Below are 19,509 nucleotides of genomic sequence, written 5' to 3'. Positions count from 1 at the left end.
CTGAGTTTTCGGAATTTGTATGGCTGAAGGGAAATTGCATTGGAAGATAACACCAACGAGAGGAGCAAAAGAGAAGCAATTAACCAGAACTTTCCCTTCATAATTTCTTCTATTTTTGCGTTGATTCCTTTAATTTTGGAGTAGGTAATAAAGATTGGTGTACAATACATGTGTGTGTTTAGCAATAAGACGTGTGAGCAAGTTTCATTATATTTAGGTTTAGTGGTTTGTGTGATAATTAATATCGTTGTTGCGTCACTTTACGGATTCAAATTTCAGTGATGCATTTTGTAAACAACAGAGAGAAAAGAAAAAAGAACTTACAAGTTTTCTAATTAACTTTTCAATGCTGATCATTGCAGATTTAAAATTCTTCTCATTCTATCAAATTGATTGGTATACGTACTATTCTGAACTGAACGTATATTAATTGAAATGATTTTAATTTATTTCATATGATTTTGAAGTTTGATCCGTCCGTCTCCAAAAAAGATGGAATATATCAATTGTGTGTAGAAAACTAGAAATTAAAAGACAAGGTCAATCTATTATTCTTACCTAAATAATTTAAAATTAGATGACAGCTAGGTCCGGTCTATACGGCAAGTAAGTGAAGCTAAGGATTAGAGCATCAAATTTTTAAGGGCATATTTTATTCCAAATATTTCATATCTTTATGTAGAATTTTTCTTTTTTTCTAAATTTAGTTTTTATTAGATCTTTTTAGAAGTACCAAAGTTAATTAAAAGTTAAAGTTTTATATAAAAAATAATATCTTATTTATGTAGATATCTCAAATTTATAGATGGAGTTTTATTAGGTTTATGAAAAATATTAACACATCTTTTGAATTGTTGGGAAATGATCATTCATTAATGTTAATTAATTTTTTTGTCAATGAATTTAAAATTAAAATTTAATTTAGAAAAACAAATTTATAACTCTAATAAAAAAAGTTTCCATATTGGAAGAGTTTTAAACAATAATGAGTTTAAACAATATAATATTTATTTTCATATAAAATTTTAAATGAACATAAAAGACAAAGAAAAATGAAAAAAGGAAGCGAGCAAAAGAAACATATTTGGGTTTATGATTTTGAATCTAAATTATGAAAATAATTATTTATATTACTATTTTTTATTGTATATACAATAATAAAAAATGGTATTTAATTTTTTTTTTGCGTAGGGCATCTAAAATTATCGGACCGACACTGGCCTTGGTTCGTTGACAGAAAATATTGTATGAAGGAACTCCAAAACAAAAAGAAAAAAAAACCAACATTTAGGAATTGAAAAATGATAAAAACACATAGGAATCGGCTATGGGTTTTCTTAAGTATCTTGTACTTTGCATAAACTAAGTAAGGAACATATATTTGAGATTATACGATGTAGCCACAAATCGTATAGCCACCGCCTTATAGTGAATTTGGACCTGCGGCTTGTGACGAATCACTACCACCCCATTGGCGATCGCGTGGTGACTTACTACGAGGTGTTCCGATCTTCATTATCTTTCGAATGTGGATCGTTTCTGCTATTGTTTCTTCTTCTATAAAATTTCCATTAGGTATCAAAACAGTGAATTGATCATATATACTATCATGCATAGATGTAAAAGAAGTAGCTAGCTAAATGTTATCCAATTTCTTAACCAATTTTGATATCTTTTACTTTACATATTAGCTTCTCATTTAGCATATATAAGAAAGAGGATGATACAAATATCAATAATACTTACTGGATTTGTATGATTGAGCTAAAACAACGTATGACGAAATCACCGCAGAGAGAATCAAAAGCGAAGCAATCAAACAGAACTTGAACTTCATTTTTCTTGTGATACCATACATTGTTTGATTATAGATTAGGTATATATCAATCAAACTTAAGGTTTATCATAATTTATTATTAATCAAGTTTTCGAGTAGCGCGTCGGAAGACTTCTATATAAACATTTTATACTTTATAACTGATATATCATATAAGTCAACATGATCCGGGGTGATTAGACTATATATGCGCATGCACGCTCTTTTGGTTCAGAGAAATATATATTTAACTACAATACTTTGAAATTTCTCTTTCAAAACCTTCGGAAGTTTACTAAGTTTTCCTATTTTTTTAAACGATATATATTAATTTCTTGACGAAAAAGATATTTATTCTATTTGATCAGCATCTTAACACAAAAATATGTACAAGTCAAACAAAAAACTTCTTTTTCCTCTGATTGGGACTGTCCTTTTACATTGGGGTCTCTCTCATCAATAACAACAAGTCATGCAATATTTTAATGGGGTTTTAGGGGTTTTAGTATGTTTATAGAACTTAATTAGTTGTTTGATACAGTTACTATTTACAAAAAGAAAAAAGAGAATGGTGTGAGATAGAGAAGAGTAGAGATAGAAATAATGGTGGGACACATGAGAGAGGTGGACATTATAGAATAGCCCTGCACTGGATTGGGGGAAGTTAGAGGAGAGAGAAGGTGGAAGCTGATGAGAAGGAGAATGAAGCATTTCTCTTTCTATATATATTATTTTTTATTTTTTTTCTTTTTCATCATATTACTCTTTTCCTAATTATTCTAATATTTATTAATATATTTTTTATTTTTATTTTCTTTCCACATACAAAAAATCTATGTTTTTTCCTTTATAATTTGATGTACATTTTGTTTCAATGATTTCAACTATATTTCAACTATATTTTTTATTAACTATTTTTCAATTAACTATTTTATCTTCTGTACATCAATATTTGTGTACAGTTTAAATAATTCATCATGTTAGATAGATTCAAACCGTACTCAAATATTGCTAGATGGTGTGAATCTATCCAGCATGTTGGATAGATTCAAACCGTCCAGCAAATATTTGTGTATGGTTTAAGTCATCAAGCATATTGAATAGATTCACATAGTCCAGAAATATTTGAGTACGGTTTAAACTATCCAGTATATTAGATAGATTCACACTATCCAGCAATATTTGAGTATGGTTTAAACCACCCAGCATATTGGATAGATTCACACCGTCCAGCAATATTTGAGTACGGTTAAAACCATCCAGCAATATTTGAGTACGGTTTAAACAATCCAGCAATATTTGAGTACGGTTTAAACCATCTAGTTTAATAAGGTGTACAGATACAAAATAGGTATATAATATATTTAAAAACTATTAAACAAAATTCATATCAAATTGTAAAGAAAAAAAACTATAGATTTTTTTTGTATCTAAAAAGTTTTCTAAAAAAAAATTATATTAATTTGAAAAATCAAGAAATAAGAAGAAAAGTAGAGTAATTGTACAATGGCATAAAATGTAATTAAGAAGATTGTTGAATGGCAAAAAAGGCTGAGAAAATAGTCAAATAGTGTTAAATGTAGGTTTTTCTAATTGTAAATAGTGAATGTATCTTTTTATTAATTATGTTGAAAAATGTATCATTTTGCCAAATATCTCTATTTTATTCTCATATCTTAAAAAGACAAATTAAACAATGTACGAGTATGCCTTGGCCGGCCCGTCTAACCATATCAGCCGGCGTCCGAGGCACCTCTACTGGATGTTGAGCCTTGGCCTGCACGCTTTGACACACTCCCTGGTGTTTGTATCTTCTTTGTCTTGTTAATGTGAATCATTTCTTTTCTTTCGTCTTCTACAAAGAAAACAAATTAAAAAAAGTGTACGAAACTACAACTGTTAGATCCTTCCAGTGAGTTTATCTATGGTGGTTAAAATCGAATATAGCATATATTAAGATACTCACTGATTTTTGGAAATATATATGGTTGAGCTGAGATCATCTCGACTGAAAACAACAAAGAGAGAACAAAAAGTGAAGCGACCAACCCCAACTTGCCTTTCATTTTTGTTTTGTTTTTTGTCGGTTGATATACGTTTTGTATACACAGCTCCATACATGTGTAATAATTTATATATATCAAAATAAACATACTGTATATGACTACGACTCTACGAGGTTTTTCAGTTATAAAAACCGTGGAAAATGATTTGGGTTTTTAATATCAGATTGGAAAGATGTTGTTATACGCAGCTAGCTCCAGCCATCAAAGAGGTTCAGAAACTGGTCTTGGATGCAAAGTAAGTCAGAAAGAACTTAAGCCAAGACTGATCGTGAAGTGGTTCTTACGTTAAATATATGGCTGCAAAAGATATGGAGCAGAGCTTGGTTTTGAGGACCCCAACTAACCAAAGCAGTCTCTCACAACTTGGACTAGGCAATCAAGCGGCCGCAGCAAATCAGACATGATTTGTATATCATGTTTCATAAATATTCATAACCATCATTACTATTAGTCAATATGAAAAGTTTCTGTATAGAAACATTATTTCTGACTAACAATGAAAATAGCAAAGATTGTGGAATAAAACCTTGTAAAAACATCTCTTCTATACACATTTATTCTTCAGCAAGGCCAATCTTCCCACACCCCAACGGTCAAAAACAAAGCGACGTGAACAGTTGAAACGAGGCTAAAACATGCAAAATAACTATAGTTTAAGATTAACTATGTGGAGATCTTCTTACACAACAAATAGACTGGCAAAGTTCTAGCTAATAAGACATAAAAATCTGATACATCCAGAATAAGACGCTAGTTACCACTGAAGTGTGTTGAACGCTAAAACCGTGGTAAGAATCCGGTTTCTTTGTGAAACGCCGTTTTGGGTAGTCTTCGAGATCTCAGACGATAGATTTGACGGATAAGGAGGCCACGCGGAGGAGGAAACAAAAAAAATGGAAGTTGGAATGTGGAAAACTGTTGGTCGATAATTGAGTTTGGTCAACAGTTGCAACGTTTCCGTCGAAAAGTTGCACTTTGTGTTGTTTCATCTTCGAGGCACAAGTACAAAGAGATATCTCACTATGATGTAGTGTCTGTTTGTTTTCTATATAAATCAGTTTTGTCGTTGATGTAAAGAAACAAGTTTCATGTACATAGAAGTTTCAGCTTTCGTTCTTTGTTCTTTGTCTTCTCAAAGAGAAGAGACAAAGTCTCTTGCTCTGTTTCTTTTCTTCTTCCTCTCAATATTCTAACAAAAACATGCCTTTTCAAAGTTTAAAAACTTTACGCTTTAGCCCCAGAACGTACAAAATAGCATAATTGAACCTTTCCATGCAATCTATTAAGCCTTCCGTTCCGTATATGCGAGCAATGGGCCGAAAGCCTCTTAATTAATGATCGAGACATAGCAAATACTACTTGTCTTGTATGTTCACAAGTACGTAATTCTTTTAATCATTGCAACAAATCCAGCCTTTTGCAGGAGGTGAACGGCTAACTTTTACTGCGATCTTGTTTCCTTAGTGAATGTGACTCTTTCTACCTTCTTCTTCATTTGCTTGTTACACATCAAAACTATTTTATGAACCTCATTATAACTCTTTATTGCAATAGTTGGATTTGTACACGAATCAAGAATTATAAAGAAGACTTACTCATTTTCCGGTTTTTGGAAATCGTTATGATCATCGAACTGGAAGATGCGATGCATAAAAGTAGAAGCGAAACTATTAGAATGAACCTGGGACTCATTCTTTATATTTGCTCCTTTCTTTTGTGTGTATATGTAAGAATTAGAACACAACGCTAGCTAGTGTTCTTCCCTAGCATATGTAAATAAATAGTATCTTATAAACTAGTTAGTTAAGACTGTTAGGTAGAGATTATCTCATCAGGGGTCGTTCTCAGCACATTTAGTGATACATATAAGTCGATGCATGTAATGAAAGCTGTTGACTTTTTTAGCCTCGTTCTTTTTTCCCTTATAACTTGCACAGTTGCACGAGTTGAAAAGTCCAGTGTCAATCATCAAGTTTGGTACGAAAGTAAAAACAGAAGAAAAAAAAAGAACTCATTGTCATTCTGTTACTGATCAATTTTCGTTAATATAATTAACTATTAAATAATGTAATTATATATCAAAGTTCTATTTCATTTATTCAAAGAGAATATTTATAGTACGTACGTACAGAATCAAACAAACAAATTAATCAAATAATCAAAGATAATATTTATAGTACTTACCAAATATGCAGAAATCACAAGTTAAGATATATATAGAACAGATCGATAGAATCCACATGTTATAACTTAGAAATGACTCGGTGGATCGTTTCCATGATGAGCAGATCTAGAAAAACTGCCTCGAAAGCCAATCTTCATTCCTTTGCTGATGTGTATATCTCCGATCCTCCCTTTCCCTGTTTTATAATTTGATGCATAAACGTTCAACAAACAAATTAATCAAATAGTTTTTTTTTTCCTTCATCAAGAACATGTATATATAGATTGTAAAATTTATCATTTCTTTTATATATACACACAACAACTGAGTGTTACTAGTTTAGTTTATCAATCGAAATCAAATATCAATTTATTAAGATATATATTATTTCTAGATGATTTTTTTTTAATGAAAATAAGCGGTGGAAACTTACTTGTCGTGAGAGATGATGGATAAGTTACTTTAGCCAAAGTTGGGTTTAATGCAATAGACGAGAGGAGAATCCAACCAGTAAGCAAAACTAACTTCCAATTCATTTTTTTTTTGTTGATAAAATTTAAGGACTTTTCAAACACCTAAATGGTGGTCATATATATAGAGAGAGTTTTTTTTGTTTTTTATGGGGTCGTCAAGTTGTTTATTACAAAGTAAATTAGAACAAATCATGCTTCCCGGAAGTAACGTTAATTATAAAATAAAATTAGTAAGCATTTTTTACTTTGTTTAATCGATGAAGTTGTTTGAACATGTTTAATTTAATAAGGTCAAATTAGAGACGGGGGTGTCATGTTCGATATATAAAAAGCATAATTATCTATCCCATACGCTTATATCTCAGTTTTTATATATGGTTCAGTTCCTTTAATTGCTGTATCTTTTCCTCCATATATGTTGTATGTTAGATATAGCCTTGCAACTTGCAAGCGTCATTAACCAAACATGAGCGGACAAAAGGTTTGGCATGATACCTTTTGGGAGGTTTATAGTGACCATGATACCCATTTGAGAGATTTATCTTGACCCTGGGTCTGATCCTACCTGGAGACGACGAATTAGTGTGTGTGCCTTTTTCATAAGCGTAGTTATGGGATTAGAGAGATCAAAGGCGAAAGTTCGAACGTTCTAACGGATTTTAATTAGCTCAACCAAACAAAAAAAATAAGTATAGAGATATGCAGCAAAGCAATTACACAAATTTGTACTAGTATCAGCGAATAAAATATGTACGCTGCTGAAAAAAACGACAACATTTTTGTCTCTTGTCGAGTTAACAGACGGTGTTACTAATGAAATTAGTATCGGCTGTTTTTGATAGAGGAAAATATTTTAATGTAAATAAAGAAGTATTACGATGGGCTTAATTTTTATTTTCTTTCTAACGTAGAGTTTATATGATCTAGAAAATTTTATTCGTAGCTCATTTAAAGTAAGAATCGATTTTAATTTTGTTGATTCCCTCTTTATTTCTAACTACAGTAGAAAATAATGAAATTAAGTACCAGTCGAAATTAAAGTCTAAAGACTACGACCCATAAAACGCCAGCTCTCATGGGAGCATGCTCCCTTCTCCCGCCGCCTTTGCGTAGCTAACAACACTGGCCTGTCGGTCTTGACGAACTAGGCCGTGCATCTATTATACCCACTGGGAGATAAATTGGTGTTAGTCATTAAAAAAGGAAAATGCATGGAGCAAACGGGATGATAAATCGGGACTTTACTTACAAAGTTTTCGGATTTGGTATGGCTCACTTGAAGCTGCATAAGATGAAATCACCATATAGAGAGCTAAAAAAAACAAAGCAATTGACCACAGATTTCCCTTCATTTTCGTCTATATATCGCTTTGTCCTTTGTGTTTTAGTCTTGAAGTTGTAGGTGTGTATTTATACCAAATTCAGTTTAAAACGTGAGGTATAGTCATAGAGAATGAGGCAGCGTGTGGAAACAATTTAGCCTGACCTGAAGAAAAGTCTTCGACGTACACAAACAAACAAAGGAAACCTTTTTTGTTGATCATTTCTGTTGATTTTAATTTCTTTTAAAAATATATTATAATTCCCACATACAAAATTTTTTAAAAAAAAGAAACTAAAAGTATTACAGTAAATCAATTTATTAATTGTCAGTTAATGAAACTCGAAGTCCATATATACAACATAATAATGTACAAAAACTCACTTCATTCATCTAAATAAAATTAAATGGCAATATAGTAGAATATGTTGCCGAGTCAAAAGTAAAACTGGATTCAAAAACAGACCGGAACAAACTAAACAACTCAAAAGACGTGTCAGAAATCTAACAACGAATATTAAAATGAGAATTTTCTTGGTTTCTTACATTGGATTTTTCTAATGCTAGAACAAAGAATAATATTTATTCGGTCTTTCTGACCGACACGGTGTTTTTTCCTACGAGAAGTCCCTTTGTTCGTCTCCTTTTGCTTCCTAGCAACATTGTTTCGCCGGTCGTGATACACTAGGCTCTGTGTCTATATCTCTGGCTATATATATAAATAGATACTAAATATTAATCACGAGTCATATATGAAGAAGAAAATCTAGAACAAAATCAAATATACAAATGATATATATTATCGGGTATGAATTACTCACCGAGTTTGCGGAATTTGTATGCCTGAGCTGAAATCGCATAAGATGAAATCACCAAAGAAAGAACCAAAAGTAAAGCAACCAACCACATCTTCCCCTTCATTTAATCTATTGATGTGTGTTGATATTCTTCTTTTTGTTCGTTATATTGGTTTACGTATGTATTTATACGAATCAAACACATGCGACTAAGATTAACGGCAAATCATTAACTAATTAGATGGATCTTTCGAATGATTTCATCCATCGTTTTCTTTATATTGTCGATAATACAAAGTCTTTACATATAAATAATTTATTATGATTCATTGAATATCTTGTAGCATAGGTTATGGAATATGTTGATAAAAGTAGTTATGAATAATAATACTTATAATATGAGTTTCAAATAACGCGTGTAAGGACTTTGAAACAAAATATAAAAATAGAAGATGTAACTAGAAAAAAGAGAAAAAAGAGAAGACTAGGTCTTAATCCTAATTATAATTCTACGGAGATGATTTACGTACGTACGTACTCTTCTACGATTTTGTTCAAATAATTGAGGTGTGTGTATAAAAGACAAGGTCAATCTTACGTAAATAATAAAAATTAGGTGACAGCTTGGTTCGTTGACAAAATTTTGTATGGAGAACTCCCCAAGAAACACAAACAAACAAACATTTAGGGATTCGGAAAAATAATCAAAAACACATTGGAACTGGCCATTGGTTTTCTTTTTAAGTATCTTGTAGTTTGCATAAACTAAATAAGGTTCACAAATCAGGAGCATATATATATATTTGAGATTATACGATGTAACCACAACTCGTATAGCCATCGCCTTAGTGTGAACTTGGACCTATCCGGGTAGTGGCGAGTCACTCCCACCCCACTGGCGATCGGGTGGTGATTTACTACGAGGAGCTCCGATCTTCATTATCTTTCGAATGTGGATCGTTTCTGCTATTGTTTCTTCTTCTACACAGTTTTCATCATGTGTCAAAACTCAAAACAGTGAATTAATCATATATATTACCATGCATAGATGTAAAAAAATAGCTAAATGTTATCCATGCTTCTAACAAATTTTAATATCTTTTAACTCTTTTTTTACATACAATTATATTAGCATATATATATGGGAACAACTAAAGAGGGTGATACGAATATAAATAATACTTACCGGATTCGTATGATTGAACTAAAACGACGTATGACGAAATCGCCAAAGAGAGAATCAAAAGCGAAGCAATCAAACAGAACTTGACCTTCATAATTATTGTTCTGGTGATACCCTATAGGCCTATACTGTTTGAGTGTATATATATATCGATCAAACTTAATAGTCAATTTTTCACATAGCGCGTCAGAAGACTTCTATAGTTCTATACTTCTATATAAAAATATTTTATACATACTAACTGAGATAATCATATAAGTCAACATATATATAGAGCTATGCTTCCGGGCAGAGTAGACTAATATGCCCGCTCTTTTGGTTCAAATGAATACTTTAACTATATTTCTCTTTTCAAACCTTCGTAAATTTACTAAGTTTTCATATCAATTAATTTCTTGACGATAAAGATATTTATTCTATTTGATCAGCATCTTAACACAAAAATATGTACAAAGTCAAACAAAAAAAAACATTTTTTTCCTCTGATTGGGACTGTCCTTTTACATTGGGGTCTCATCAATAACAACAAATCATGCAATATTTTAATCTCATATCTTAAGAACACAAAACAATGTACGATTATGCCTTGGCCGGTCCGTCTAACCATATCAGCCGGGGTCAGGGGCACCTCTACTGGATGATGAGCCTTGGCCTCCACGCCCTGACACACTCCCTGGTGTTCCGATTTTTTTTTGTCTTGTGAATGTTAATCATTTCTCTTATTTCTTCTTCTACAAAACAAAAAAAAAAATACAACTGTTAGATCCTTCCAGTGAGTTATGGTTGTTAAAGTCGAATACAGATTCCTTAATTTAATTGCGCTTTAGCATATATTAAGATAGATGACCAAAAAAATGATAACACTCACTGATTTTTGGAAATTTATATGGTTGAGCTGAGATTGTCTCGACTGAAGACAACAAAGAGAGAACCAAAAGTGAAGCAATCAACCACAACTTGACCTTCATTTTTTTTGTTTTTGTTTTCTTTGGTTGCTAGACGTTAATATATATACAATGATTCATACATGTGTATTAATTTATATGAAATCAAACATACTGTAATATGACTACGAGGTTTTTTCAGTTAGAAAAATCTTGGAAAATGGTTTGGGTTTTTAATATCAGATTGAAAAGATATCTTCATACGCAGCTAGCTCCAGCCATCAAAGAGGTTCAAAAACTGGTCTTGGATCCAAAGAATTTAAGCCAAAACTCTAAAGAGTGTAAAGTGAATTTGGTTCCTACGTTATGGCTGCAAAAGATTGGGAGCAGAGCTTGGTTTCGAGGACCCCAAGTCCCAACCAAAGCAGTCTCTCATAACTTGGACAAGGCAGCAAATCAGCTGCACTTCAATCAGTCAAGATTTGTATAGCAGTATAAAATTCATTGTTGTGACTTTAGTTTAGACTACTACAATTCAGGATTTGTATGTATCTATGACTGTATGTATCATGTTAAATAACCATCATTACTATTAGTCCATATGAAAAGTTTTTTTAAATAACTCCCAAGCAAACCAATAATAGAAACATTACTTCTGACTAACAGTGAAAATAATAATAATAATAGCAAAGATTATGGAATAAAACCTTGTAAAAACATCTCTTCTATACACATTTATTCTTCAGCAAGGCCAATCTTCCCACACCCCAACGGTCAAAAACTTTCAGACTTAAGTCCCTGAAGCTCCTTAGCCACGCCTGAATGGAAACTTCAAAACAATCGGTGGAAGTTTAGGGTATTCGGTTAGGACTGGCCTTGAATCCTGTATTCGATCAAGAGCCTTACTCTCAGCTCTTGCTTCACTGAGAAGATAGCTAGGCTTTGAATCCTCTATCTGATCCAAGGGCTTACTTACTGGTGCTTTCTTTACAAAACTGCTTCTATCTTCTCTTCTGTGCTCCGAATCTGCACTCCCATTTCTGTTACACGCTTTAGCAGACCGCTTTTTCTTCGTTGAACTTTCACGTTTTCTTGGTTCTGGTTTACTAGTGCTTTTCATTTTCTTGGTTGTCAGAAATCCGGATTCAAGAGCTTCCAGAGCCCGGGTGGTCAATGGTCGTTTTCTTGTGCTCTGTCTTCTCGGACCATCTGTATTAATCTGTTGGTCGTGTTGTCGTTCAGATGAACCCAGTTCTTGAGTAGTTCCCAGATCATTGGAAGAACATCTATTAGTATTTGAGCCTGATAAAGAAGGGAGCTCAACTGCCTGCTTTTGTTCCATATCATTGGAAGCACGTTTCTTTTCTGACTCTGACACTGCACAGAGCCTCTTTGGTTCTTGTTCTGGAAAAATGTGTTTTTGGGGTGTTCTTATCTTCTCTGGAGAACAGTGCTTGTCTACACCAGAGATAGAATTTAACCCACTTGGTTCAATCTCTGACGTTTCGTGGATCTCAACAAGCGGAGAAGACGGCCCAGTTCCAGTCTTCATTGGTTGATCAGACTTTAAGTTCATATGCTCAACCGACAACTTGGTTACATATGTCTCTTTGTCCTGATTCATCTCTTCAAAAGTGCTATTTTGGTGTTGGACTGCACATATATCTTGCTGCTCTGATTTAAGACAAACAGTGTTTTTTGTGTCATCATCACCCGGTAAATGTTTGGACACTGGACTTTCTCTTGATATGCAAGCACTGAGCCGTCTGCGTTTTAAATATGGTGCAGAGTTTACTGAATGATAGTTACTTTCCGCTCGAGGAGTAGACCTGTGCTTACTCGACCTCTTTGATGGATCCTTAACCTTCCCCAAAGACTTCTCCTCCTTCATGGCAGAATCAGCCCCTACATAACCCCTTTTTGTGTCATCATCACTTGGTAAATGTCTCCATCTCCTAAACCCAGATACCTTTCCACAGTGGTCTACACTCGTATCAATAATCGTGAATCGCATTTGCTCATTTACTTGGTTCTTGGCTTCTAGAGGCCTCACCTGAGACTTTTCCACATTCTGATTCTCCAGGGAAATTTTAGGCGCAGAAGAATCTTTATCTCCCAGTCGAGTCTTTGGCTCAGAAACTAGAGACACTGAATGAGGATTTCGTAATTCACACAACTTCCCTCCTCCAGCAGCTAAACTAGTGTCCACAACAGTGAATTTCATTCCCAGAGTTCCACGGTTAGAGCATGGAGACCTGAGGTAACGGTATCTTTGACTACCAGATGGGGAAGACTCTTCATCTGATTGGTCAGAAGAGTTCTCTGCAACAACGAACTCATTAGCGGTCGCTTCTCTGATCTCGCCTCCTGTTTCAAACTCAAGAAGCTCAGGCTCTGAAACAACCTTTGTTAGAATATCACTGACGGAATCAAAGTAATGATCGCCTTTGACATGCTTCTGTCTTGAAAACTTCTTCACGCCAGGGACAATGAAAACAATGTAATCCTTAGATCTTAAATAGCCTTGGTCCTCAGGCTGCTCTGAACGCCATCCTCTGGCTAGCAAACGCGGCCATACAGCTTCCCAGAATATATCATTGCAACGGGCTTTGCTCATACGTGAACAGCCGCCAGTTAACTGTTTTATTATGCCAGCAGATGTGAGTGAATTGTAATCCCCTAAGCCCGTGACCGAAGAAGGTTTTGAAGAAACCGTAAACCATGGTTTGGTCTTCATTGGTGTTGATGTAGGAATTGAGAGATCTTCTTTTTCTTTACCAATCGCCACGGCGTCTACCAGAAGCCTGAGACCCGCAAGATTCTTCACTGTGTTTACGTATTTCTCCAGAGTGATATTGCCTTCAGCAAATGACTTTGAGGCCTGCGAAATAGTAAGATCAGTGAACAAAATATATATATAGTGGTTACAAATTCCGCATCAAGATGTGAAAGAGACTCACATTCACAAGCATCTGCTTCTGAGCTTCATCAGGAATAGAAGGCATCAAACGGGTTAACAACTGTTGCTGTCTCCAACCTGAATAGAGCTTTCTTCCATATACACATTTCCGGTTCCGCTTCTTGCGGGATTCAGACCAACTGTGGTACTTAGCAGAGTTGTAGAACATCCCATAGTAAAACAACACAATCTCTCCTATTGCTTTGTTCCCCATGAAACTCTTCACCTGAGTAAAGTTCTTCCCAAATGTATACAGACCAAGAACAAAGCTAGCCACCTCAACATCTTCCCAAGAACTGGACGGTATTGCAGGAACAGCCTCAAGATTCAGTCTTTGCTTCTTGGATTCAGAACTCTTGTCACTCTTGCCTCTGTTCTTGGCAGAGCAACGGCTTTTTTTGGCTCTTAAAGATTTCAAAGATTGGTTCATGTCAACATTTTCATCTCCGTTTCCTTTTCCTTTTCTACGTTTGTCAATCCACATTACTTGGACAGGTAGTCCGACGAGAAAGGAATATGAAGAATCATCCAAAGCAACAGGAGTGGAAAGAAACACAGCACGCTCAGATGCAGACATCATAGGAGGAATCTCGACCTGAAACTCATCTCCAACACGAGGCTCAACTTGTGGATCTCCACAGGAAAATCCATCATCATAGGAATCTTCCATAACAGCTGTTTCATCCATGATATTATTCTCCCCTTCCATCAGAAGAACCATGCTCAACGTAGTGAAACCTGAAGGAGAGAGCAAAATAGCTGCATTTTCAGTAATGAGTCTCAAAACTGTTGAAAAAATTGTAAAAATCAACAACATCTAAATCAAACAGCAAAGAGAAATCAATCATAGTTATTTACCCGGCAAATCAGATACGTACAAGATCAGACACCAAGAAACACACACAATGATTTAAGATGGGACTAAGAAATTCATTATCCTAAGTATGAAGAACCCAAATACATACATTGTCCAGAGCAACACGACGGGGTAAAATACAAAGCTCAGATATTTCAGATCACAGTATCAAAAACTGAAGATTCAACAACTTGAGAATCGTGGAAGAAATTGAAAGATACCAACAAATACATTCGATTCAGTTCACCTCTTTTGATCATTGAAACAAACAACAGACACAGAAATTAGAGCAAAAACCCCCCCACAAAAGCACCGAAGCGGAGGAAAAAGATAAAGTGTTTTGAGAGCCAAATTAAGTTGAAACACAGACCCAGATTCGCTAATCAGACCTGATCAAAAAGCAAAGCCCATAAAAGCATCGATCCCGAATACAAACAAAAGTTGTAGCGTAGACGGCATGTAATTTCTCAATGATCTCGTTACGGATTAACCCACGAGAGTAGACGAACATATCAACAATGGTATGAAACAAGAAGCAGCAAAAGTCGAAACCTTTACGACAAAAAACATGGAACACACAACAACAAAAAGATGGGTACTTTGATGTTAATAAAAGGAGGAGGATTCAGCAATCTCCCGATTGTAAAGTTTCTCGATTTATAGGGATAATAAAAGCAGTTAGCGTTGCTGAAACAAGAAGACCCAGAAAGAGGAAAGCAAACACGAAAAACGTGAATTGCCAAACACGGCATAAGAGATGAAACCAAAGGAGAGGAGATGATATAATATAGATTTGATAACCTGATGTTGTTAACTTAGTTTATGATGAGATGTCTCAACTTTTGTGCAATGTTGGAGATTGTGGTAGCACTGTGAGAATCTGGAGTTGCCAAACAAGAACAAAAGAGGAGGAAGAATTGTTCGTGTTTTGTTGAGAGAGAGAGAGAGAGAGAGAGAAGAGAGTTCTGGTCGCTCTTTCAACACGAAGTCTTTGGGAGGAGAATGGGGCAACAATAAGGGAGAGAAGTATACGAGAGGAGTTAGTCGAATATAAAGATTTTTTTTTTTTGTTTTTTAAGATGCACTTTGGAGATTTTTCTATTGGCTATTCTTTATAGGGTTTTAAAGTGTTTATTGTGTTCAGTTTTTAAGTGTTTTGTGTTCTTTATAGAGAGACTCAAAGAAAGTTGTGGACGTGTTTTGTGTTCTCTGTTAATCTTATCTATCCTGTGTGAAAATTCATATCGTTCAATACTAGACTTCTAATCAATTATTTAACATTTAAACCTAATATACAATGTTTACCAAAGTATTAGGTTAAAAAGATTTATAATATCTTAACTATATTGTAAGAATTATATCTATATGTGACCCAAACTTTAAGGGGAATTTCGCTTAATGAAAGTATTCATTTTTTTTTTTTGTCTAATAGATAGATGAAAATTTGCTAAATATACCGATAAAATGGGAGTGAAAAATTCTTAAATTAGCATGCATATTACCAAATAAACGATTTCAACACTTTAAATGATAATGTGAAACCCAAGATGATTTTCAAACTCTCATATGATAGAAGTAGAAAGCCATAATAATATAGGGGGAAAAATAATTGTCATGTTTGAATTATATATATAGGTACAACCATCCAAAAAATGTTATAGCTCACTTTGTTTACCATGGAAAAAAAACACCCACATTTTGTTTACCATGAAAAAAACACCCACATTGTCTTAATCCAATCTTTTTTTATTGCCATTTTCTTACAACTTTATATCAAACAACACAAATTATATATCACTCAATTTAGTTTGGTCTACTTGACGTGAAATCTTGATGTTTGTACATTTAACTTACAAAACTGGTCTTTTTAATTGCCATAGCCTCGCGGGGGCTTTTTACAAGATCCACCATTCGGATGTGACTTGTTGTTACATCCATTTCCTGGTGGCGACTCACTATGAGGTGTTCCGATCTTCATCGACGCTCTTAAACCTTCTTCTAGAAAATATAAGGACCAACATATAATTTTAGCATAAATCCAAACTGGCACATGTGTTATCCAACTTCTTACTATATAAAACAAGAATCAGCTGAATACGAATATATATATATATATATATATATATATATAATAAAAATAAAATAAAAAATAAAAAAAAAATCAAGGAATCAATTTTTGTTGCCCCTCGTTAAACAAAAGATGATATGAAAAATACCTTCTTCTTCTTTTTCAACTGACCAATTCAATAAAAGAAGTGAGAAAAAACATATAACACACTTCCGTAAAGTTGTGTTATTGAGAAAACAGTTCGAAACTGTGGAATCACTCTACCAATTCAGAAATTACAGAACCACTGCATCATATTCTCAAACCAATTATTGGTCATTCTGCAAATTACTACGTGTTGATTCCTTTTTATTGTTGGTATGCTACAACTTAATAAGATTTTATGTAACATACGTATATAGATGATATATAGATTAGTGATACTACCTGTATCCGTAAAAACACCAAAAATTACTCACTCAGTTTGCGAAACTTGTCTGGTTGAGCTGAGACTGTCTTCGATGAAATCACCAAAGAGAGAACCAAAAGCGAACTGATCAACCACAACTTCCCTTTCATTTCTTATAGTTTTGTGTTGAAATGGCACAGACTAGTTATGCAGTAAATATGTGTATTTATATCAAATCAAACATACGACTATGGTTCATTATATAATGCTAACAGATCGCTTTCGAATTGTACGTATTCTTTTTTTAACTTGGTAGACATTTTCCTTCTATTTTATTCATTTTTTATAAGGAATTCTAAGGTTTCCAAATTGCCGCGTGAAGAGATTTGAAACAATCGTAATAGAGACAAGATCAAGTCTTCTGCTCAAAAGAAGATTGGGATGACTCTGCATTAAGTTAACAATTTTAAACACTGGTTAATCTAGTTGTAAGTCTTCATGGTTTTTGTAATGAACTAACAGGAAGAAATTTGAAACAATTAATCAGCAAGAAAATGTTGTAATTAATTCCAGAGAATCCATTTTCTACCAAATTCGAGAAAACTAAGGGCAACAAAATAAACATAAAATACTAAATGACTGATCTCAAATGATCCTCTGTTCAAGTAACCTTGACTCAAATTGTGAGCCTTAGTTTTTAGTAAACTAAGCTGATGAATTGTTCGAACTTGAGTCTGGTGATGATGATCCATTGCCCACCACCACAGAATCAATACTGATATCCTCTTCATTGTTTCTCAAAGCTTCTCCATCGGTCTTTGGCTCACCATCATCATCACCAGTAGGAAGCAGATATCTGCACACAGGGCACGAGCTATGAAGTTCAAGCCATGGCAACAAGCAGTCGCTATGAAACTTATGCTTACACGGCATCTCTTTAGCGTCCATACCAATCTCAAAATCATCCAAACACACAGTACATTGCAACAAACCATCTTCGATTTTCACAACCCCCAGCGCCTCAACCGCTTCTTTAGTAGCTGGAGGTGTCCCGTACCGGTTGTTTAAATCATTCTGAGCCAAACGCTGAAGCCAAGCCTCGAACCCAGGTCCAATGAGATAGTCACCCAAAGGTCCAGAAGCCACATAAGTTATGGTGTCGATGGAGTCTTCATGAACACTGATCGTTTGGTTAAAGGAGTTGATCAAGGTAACAAGCTCGCTGTTATCAGGATTAGTCTCGGATTCTACCAATAAGCCAGCTCGAATCCCTTGAAGCAGATTAGAAATGGCAGCTGAGTGCCTACTCCTTATCCTCCTAATCGCTTCAAGTTGTCTATTTATATCAACTTCTTCTCCATCATTGTTCTCAACATCATCATCATCATTGTCATCATCTTCGTCTTCAACAACAGATTCAGAGTCTTCCTGATGTTGTTGGTCATGATGACTGTTCATCATCCCCATCAAGATCGGAGCCCAGAGAGAATCCGCAGTATGATGATGATCATCATCATCATCAGCGGAATCTTGAAGATGATTGTTATCATCCATTTCTTCAACAAATCCACTTTGACAGAAATTGCATGTGATGATCTCGCCTTCAATCACTGGATTCACCGATCGAGAACACACGTGACACCACCAATACGTCGTCGTCTCTGTTGCATCTTCCATAATAGCACCACAAACTCTCTGCTTGCTTAAATAGCCAAATGAAAAAAAAAAAAAAAGCACTGAAAGATTTTTAAACCAAATGAAAATGCAGAAACGATATCGAACCCTAGAATCAACAAGAGACTAGTTGATCAAAACCACAGCCAAAAACAAAAAAAAATTATAATCAACAGATTAAAAAAAAAAAAACTCAAATCGTTTAACTACTCATTATAGACAATCTCGCTCGTCGGATGATATTATTGTTAGATTAGGGATTCCAAACTAGGAAATTCGAACAACACAACCCAGAAAAATCAAAAACAGCGGAATCGAAACAACACTTACCTCTTCGAACCCCAAAAACAAAAAGCAAGACTAGTACCAAAATCCAAAAGAGACGAAGACTAGGAAACAATCGAGAGCGACACCCAAAATATTCAGCAGAGTGGGATCATCGTCATCGTCGAGCGGAGATTTTTGTGGGTAATGAAAACGGCAGCAGATCCACGCAGACTTTGTTTTTTTCTTTGGTTTGGGTTTGGGTCTTTGATTTGACCCCTTTTTTTCAAAACGGAGTATTAATCTAATCTCTCTCTCTTAATCAGCAAAAGTCAGACGTGGATAAGTTTTCGATTTTCTTAGGTCAAAGTGTCAAACAATTAATTTGCACGATATCATTTTTATTTTATTTTCACTGGGCCAGATTAATTTAATTAGTAATTTTACTACGCAACTTCGCAGTTCCACATTTTGGGCTGCTCGTCGTTCAACGTCAGGCCCCATGCCACGCCCCTCTATATACATCAGAGATGACCCTGACTCATCATCATGTGTAAAAAACAGCTGGTAGTTCTTTCTTAAGGATTTTTACAGTA

General features: G+C 34.5%; 5 protein-coding genes, 2 long non-coding RNA genes and 1 pseudogene across 14 annotated transcripts; all 8 read right to left on the bottom strand.

Moving 5' to 3' along the window:
- Positions 1 to 1,109: 1,109 nt before the first annotated feature.
- On the bottom strand, positions 1,110 to 1,847 carry LOC104777891 (uncharacterized). Its single transcript, XM_010502218.2, has 2 exons — positions 1,747 to 1,847; positions 1,110 to 1,557 (listed from the first exon to the last, which is right to left on the bottom strand). Exons 1-2 carry the CDS (start codon positions 1,835 to 1,837, stop codon positions 1,424 to 1,426), a joined length of 225 nt encoding a protein of 74 aa, XP_010500520.1. The 5' UTR covers positions 1,838 to 1,847; the 3' UTR covers positions 1,110 to 1,423.
- A 3,225-nt stretch (positions 1,848 to 5,072) lies between these two features.
- LOC109133125 (uncharacterized) lies at positions 5,073 to 5,977 on the bottom strand (annotated as a pseudogene). The gene is made up of 2 exons (XR_015558142.1): positions 5,478 to 5,977; positions 5,073 to 5,380 (listed from the first exon to the last, which is right to left on the bottom strand). The product of XR_015558142.1 is annotated as an uncharacterized LOC109133125 (transcript).
- Positions 5,954 to 7,944, bottom strand: LOC104777898 (uncharacterized). 3 transcript variants are annotated; one of them, XR_015558143.1, is made up of 4 exons: positions 7,769 to 7,944; positions 7,546 to 7,688; positions 7,015 to 7,084; positions 5,954 to 6,242 (listed from the first exon to the last, which is right to left on the bottom strand). XR_015558143.1 is itself a non-coding variant. In XM_087451801.1 (2 exons), the coding sequence occupies exons 1-2, from the start codon at positions 7,869 to 7,871 to the stop codon at positions 7,633 to 7,635; spliced, it is 159 nt and encodes a 52-aa protein (XP_087307927.1). In that variant the 5' UTR covers positions 7,872 to 7,944; the 3' UTR covers positions 7,439 to 7,632. The 3 variants fall into 3 exon arrangements, 1 of the variants encoding a protein (XP_087307927.1); XR_015558144.1 differs by lacking the exon at positions 7,015 to 7,084 and having other exon boundaries at positions 6,112 to 6,242; XM_087451801.1 differs by lacking the exons at positions 5,954 to 6,242; positions 7,015 to 7,084 and having other exon boundaries at positions 7,439 to 7,688.
- Positions 7,945 to 8,143: 199 nt separating this feature from the next.
- On the bottom strand, positions 8,144 to 8,963 carry LOC147949566 (uncharacterized). Its single transcript, XR_015595270.1, has 2 exons — positions 8,662 to 8,963; positions 8,144 to 8,549 (listed from the first exon to the last, which is right to left on the bottom strand). It is a non-coding gene; the product is annotated as an uncharacterized LOC147949566 (long non-coding RNA).
- Positions 8,964 to 9,213: 250 nt separating this feature from the next.
- On the bottom strand, positions 9,214 to 9,931 carry LOC104777875 (uncharacterized). The gene is made up of 2 exons (XM_087508510.1): positions 9,824 to 9,931; positions 9,214 to 9,618 (listed from the first exon to the last, which is right to left on the bottom strand). Exons 1-2 carry the CDS (start codon positions 9,912 to 9,914, stop codon positions 9,500 to 9,502), a joined length of 210 nt encoding a protein of 69 aa, XP_087364636.1. The 5' UTR covers positions 9,915 to 9,931; the 3' UTR covers positions 9,214 to 9,499.
- Positions 9,932 to 10,283: 352 nt separating this feature from the next.
- On the bottom strand, positions 10,284 to 10,833 carry LOC147949565 (uncharacterized). Its single transcript, XR_015595260.1, has 2 exons — positions 10,689 to 10,833; positions 10,284 to 10,551 (listed from the first exon to the last, which is right to left on the bottom strand). It is a non-coding gene; the product is annotated as an uncharacterized LOC147949565 (long non-coding RNA).
- A 441-nt stretch (positions 10,834 to 11,274) lies between these two features.
- Positions 11,275 to 15,648, bottom strand: LOC104704627 (uncharacterized). Of its 2 annotated transcripts, none has more exons than XM_010420681.3 (3): positions 15,321 to 15,648; positions 13,665 to 14,401; positions 11,275 to 13,585 (listed from the first exon to the last, which is right to left on the bottom strand). In XM_010420681.3, the coding sequence occupies exons 2-3, from the start codon at positions 14,382 to 14,384 to the stop codon at positions 11,513 to 11,515; spliced, it is 2,793 nt and encodes a 930-aa protein (XP_010418983.2). In that variant the 5' UTR covers positions 14,385 to 14,401; positions 15,321 to 15,648; the 3' UTR covers positions 11,275 to 11,512. The 2 variants fall into 2 exon arrangements, with proteins under 2 accessions (XP_010418983.2, XP_087307842.1); XM_087451716.1 differs by having other exon boundaries at positions 14,909 to 15,512.
- A 1,866-nt stretch (positions 15,649 to 17,514) lies between these two features.
- Positions 17,515 to 19,291, bottom strand: LOC104777861 (E3 ubiquitin-protein ligase SIRP1). Of its 4 annotated transcripts, none has more exons than XM_087451708.1 (3): positions 18,980 to 19,288; positions 17,926 to 18,670; positions 17,515 to 17,831 (listed from the first exon to the last, which is right to left on the bottom strand). In XM_087451708.1, the coding sequence occupies exons 2-3, from the start codon at positions 18,650 to 18,652 to the stop codon at positions 17,773 to 17,775; spliced, it is 786 nt and encodes a 261-aa protein (XP_087307834.1). In that variant the 5' UTR covers positions 18,653 to 18,670; positions 18,980 to 19,288; the 3' UTR covers positions 17,515 to 17,772. The 4 variants fall into 4 exon arrangements, with proteins under 4 accessions (XP_087307834.1, XP_087307833.1, XP_010500491.1 ...); XM_087451707.1 differs by having other exon boundaries at positions 17,926 to 18,677; positions 18,980 to 19,182; XM_010502189.3 differs by having other exon boundaries at positions 17,515 to 18,677; positions 18,980 to 19,291.
- Positions 19,292 to 19,509: the final 218 nt, after the last annotated feature.

Source organism: Camelina sativa, chromosome 1 (assembly GCF_030686135.1).
Source record: "Camelina sativa cultivar CO46 ecotype springtype chromosome 1, ASM3068613v1".
Taxonomy (NCBI): domain Eukaryota; kingdom Viridiplantae; phylum Streptophyta; class Magnoliopsida; order Brassicales; family Brassicaceae; genus Camelina; species Camelina sativa.
The sequence above is the reverse complement of the archived record's forward strand: the minus strand, read 5'-3'. Positions and strand labels throughout refer to the sequence as shown.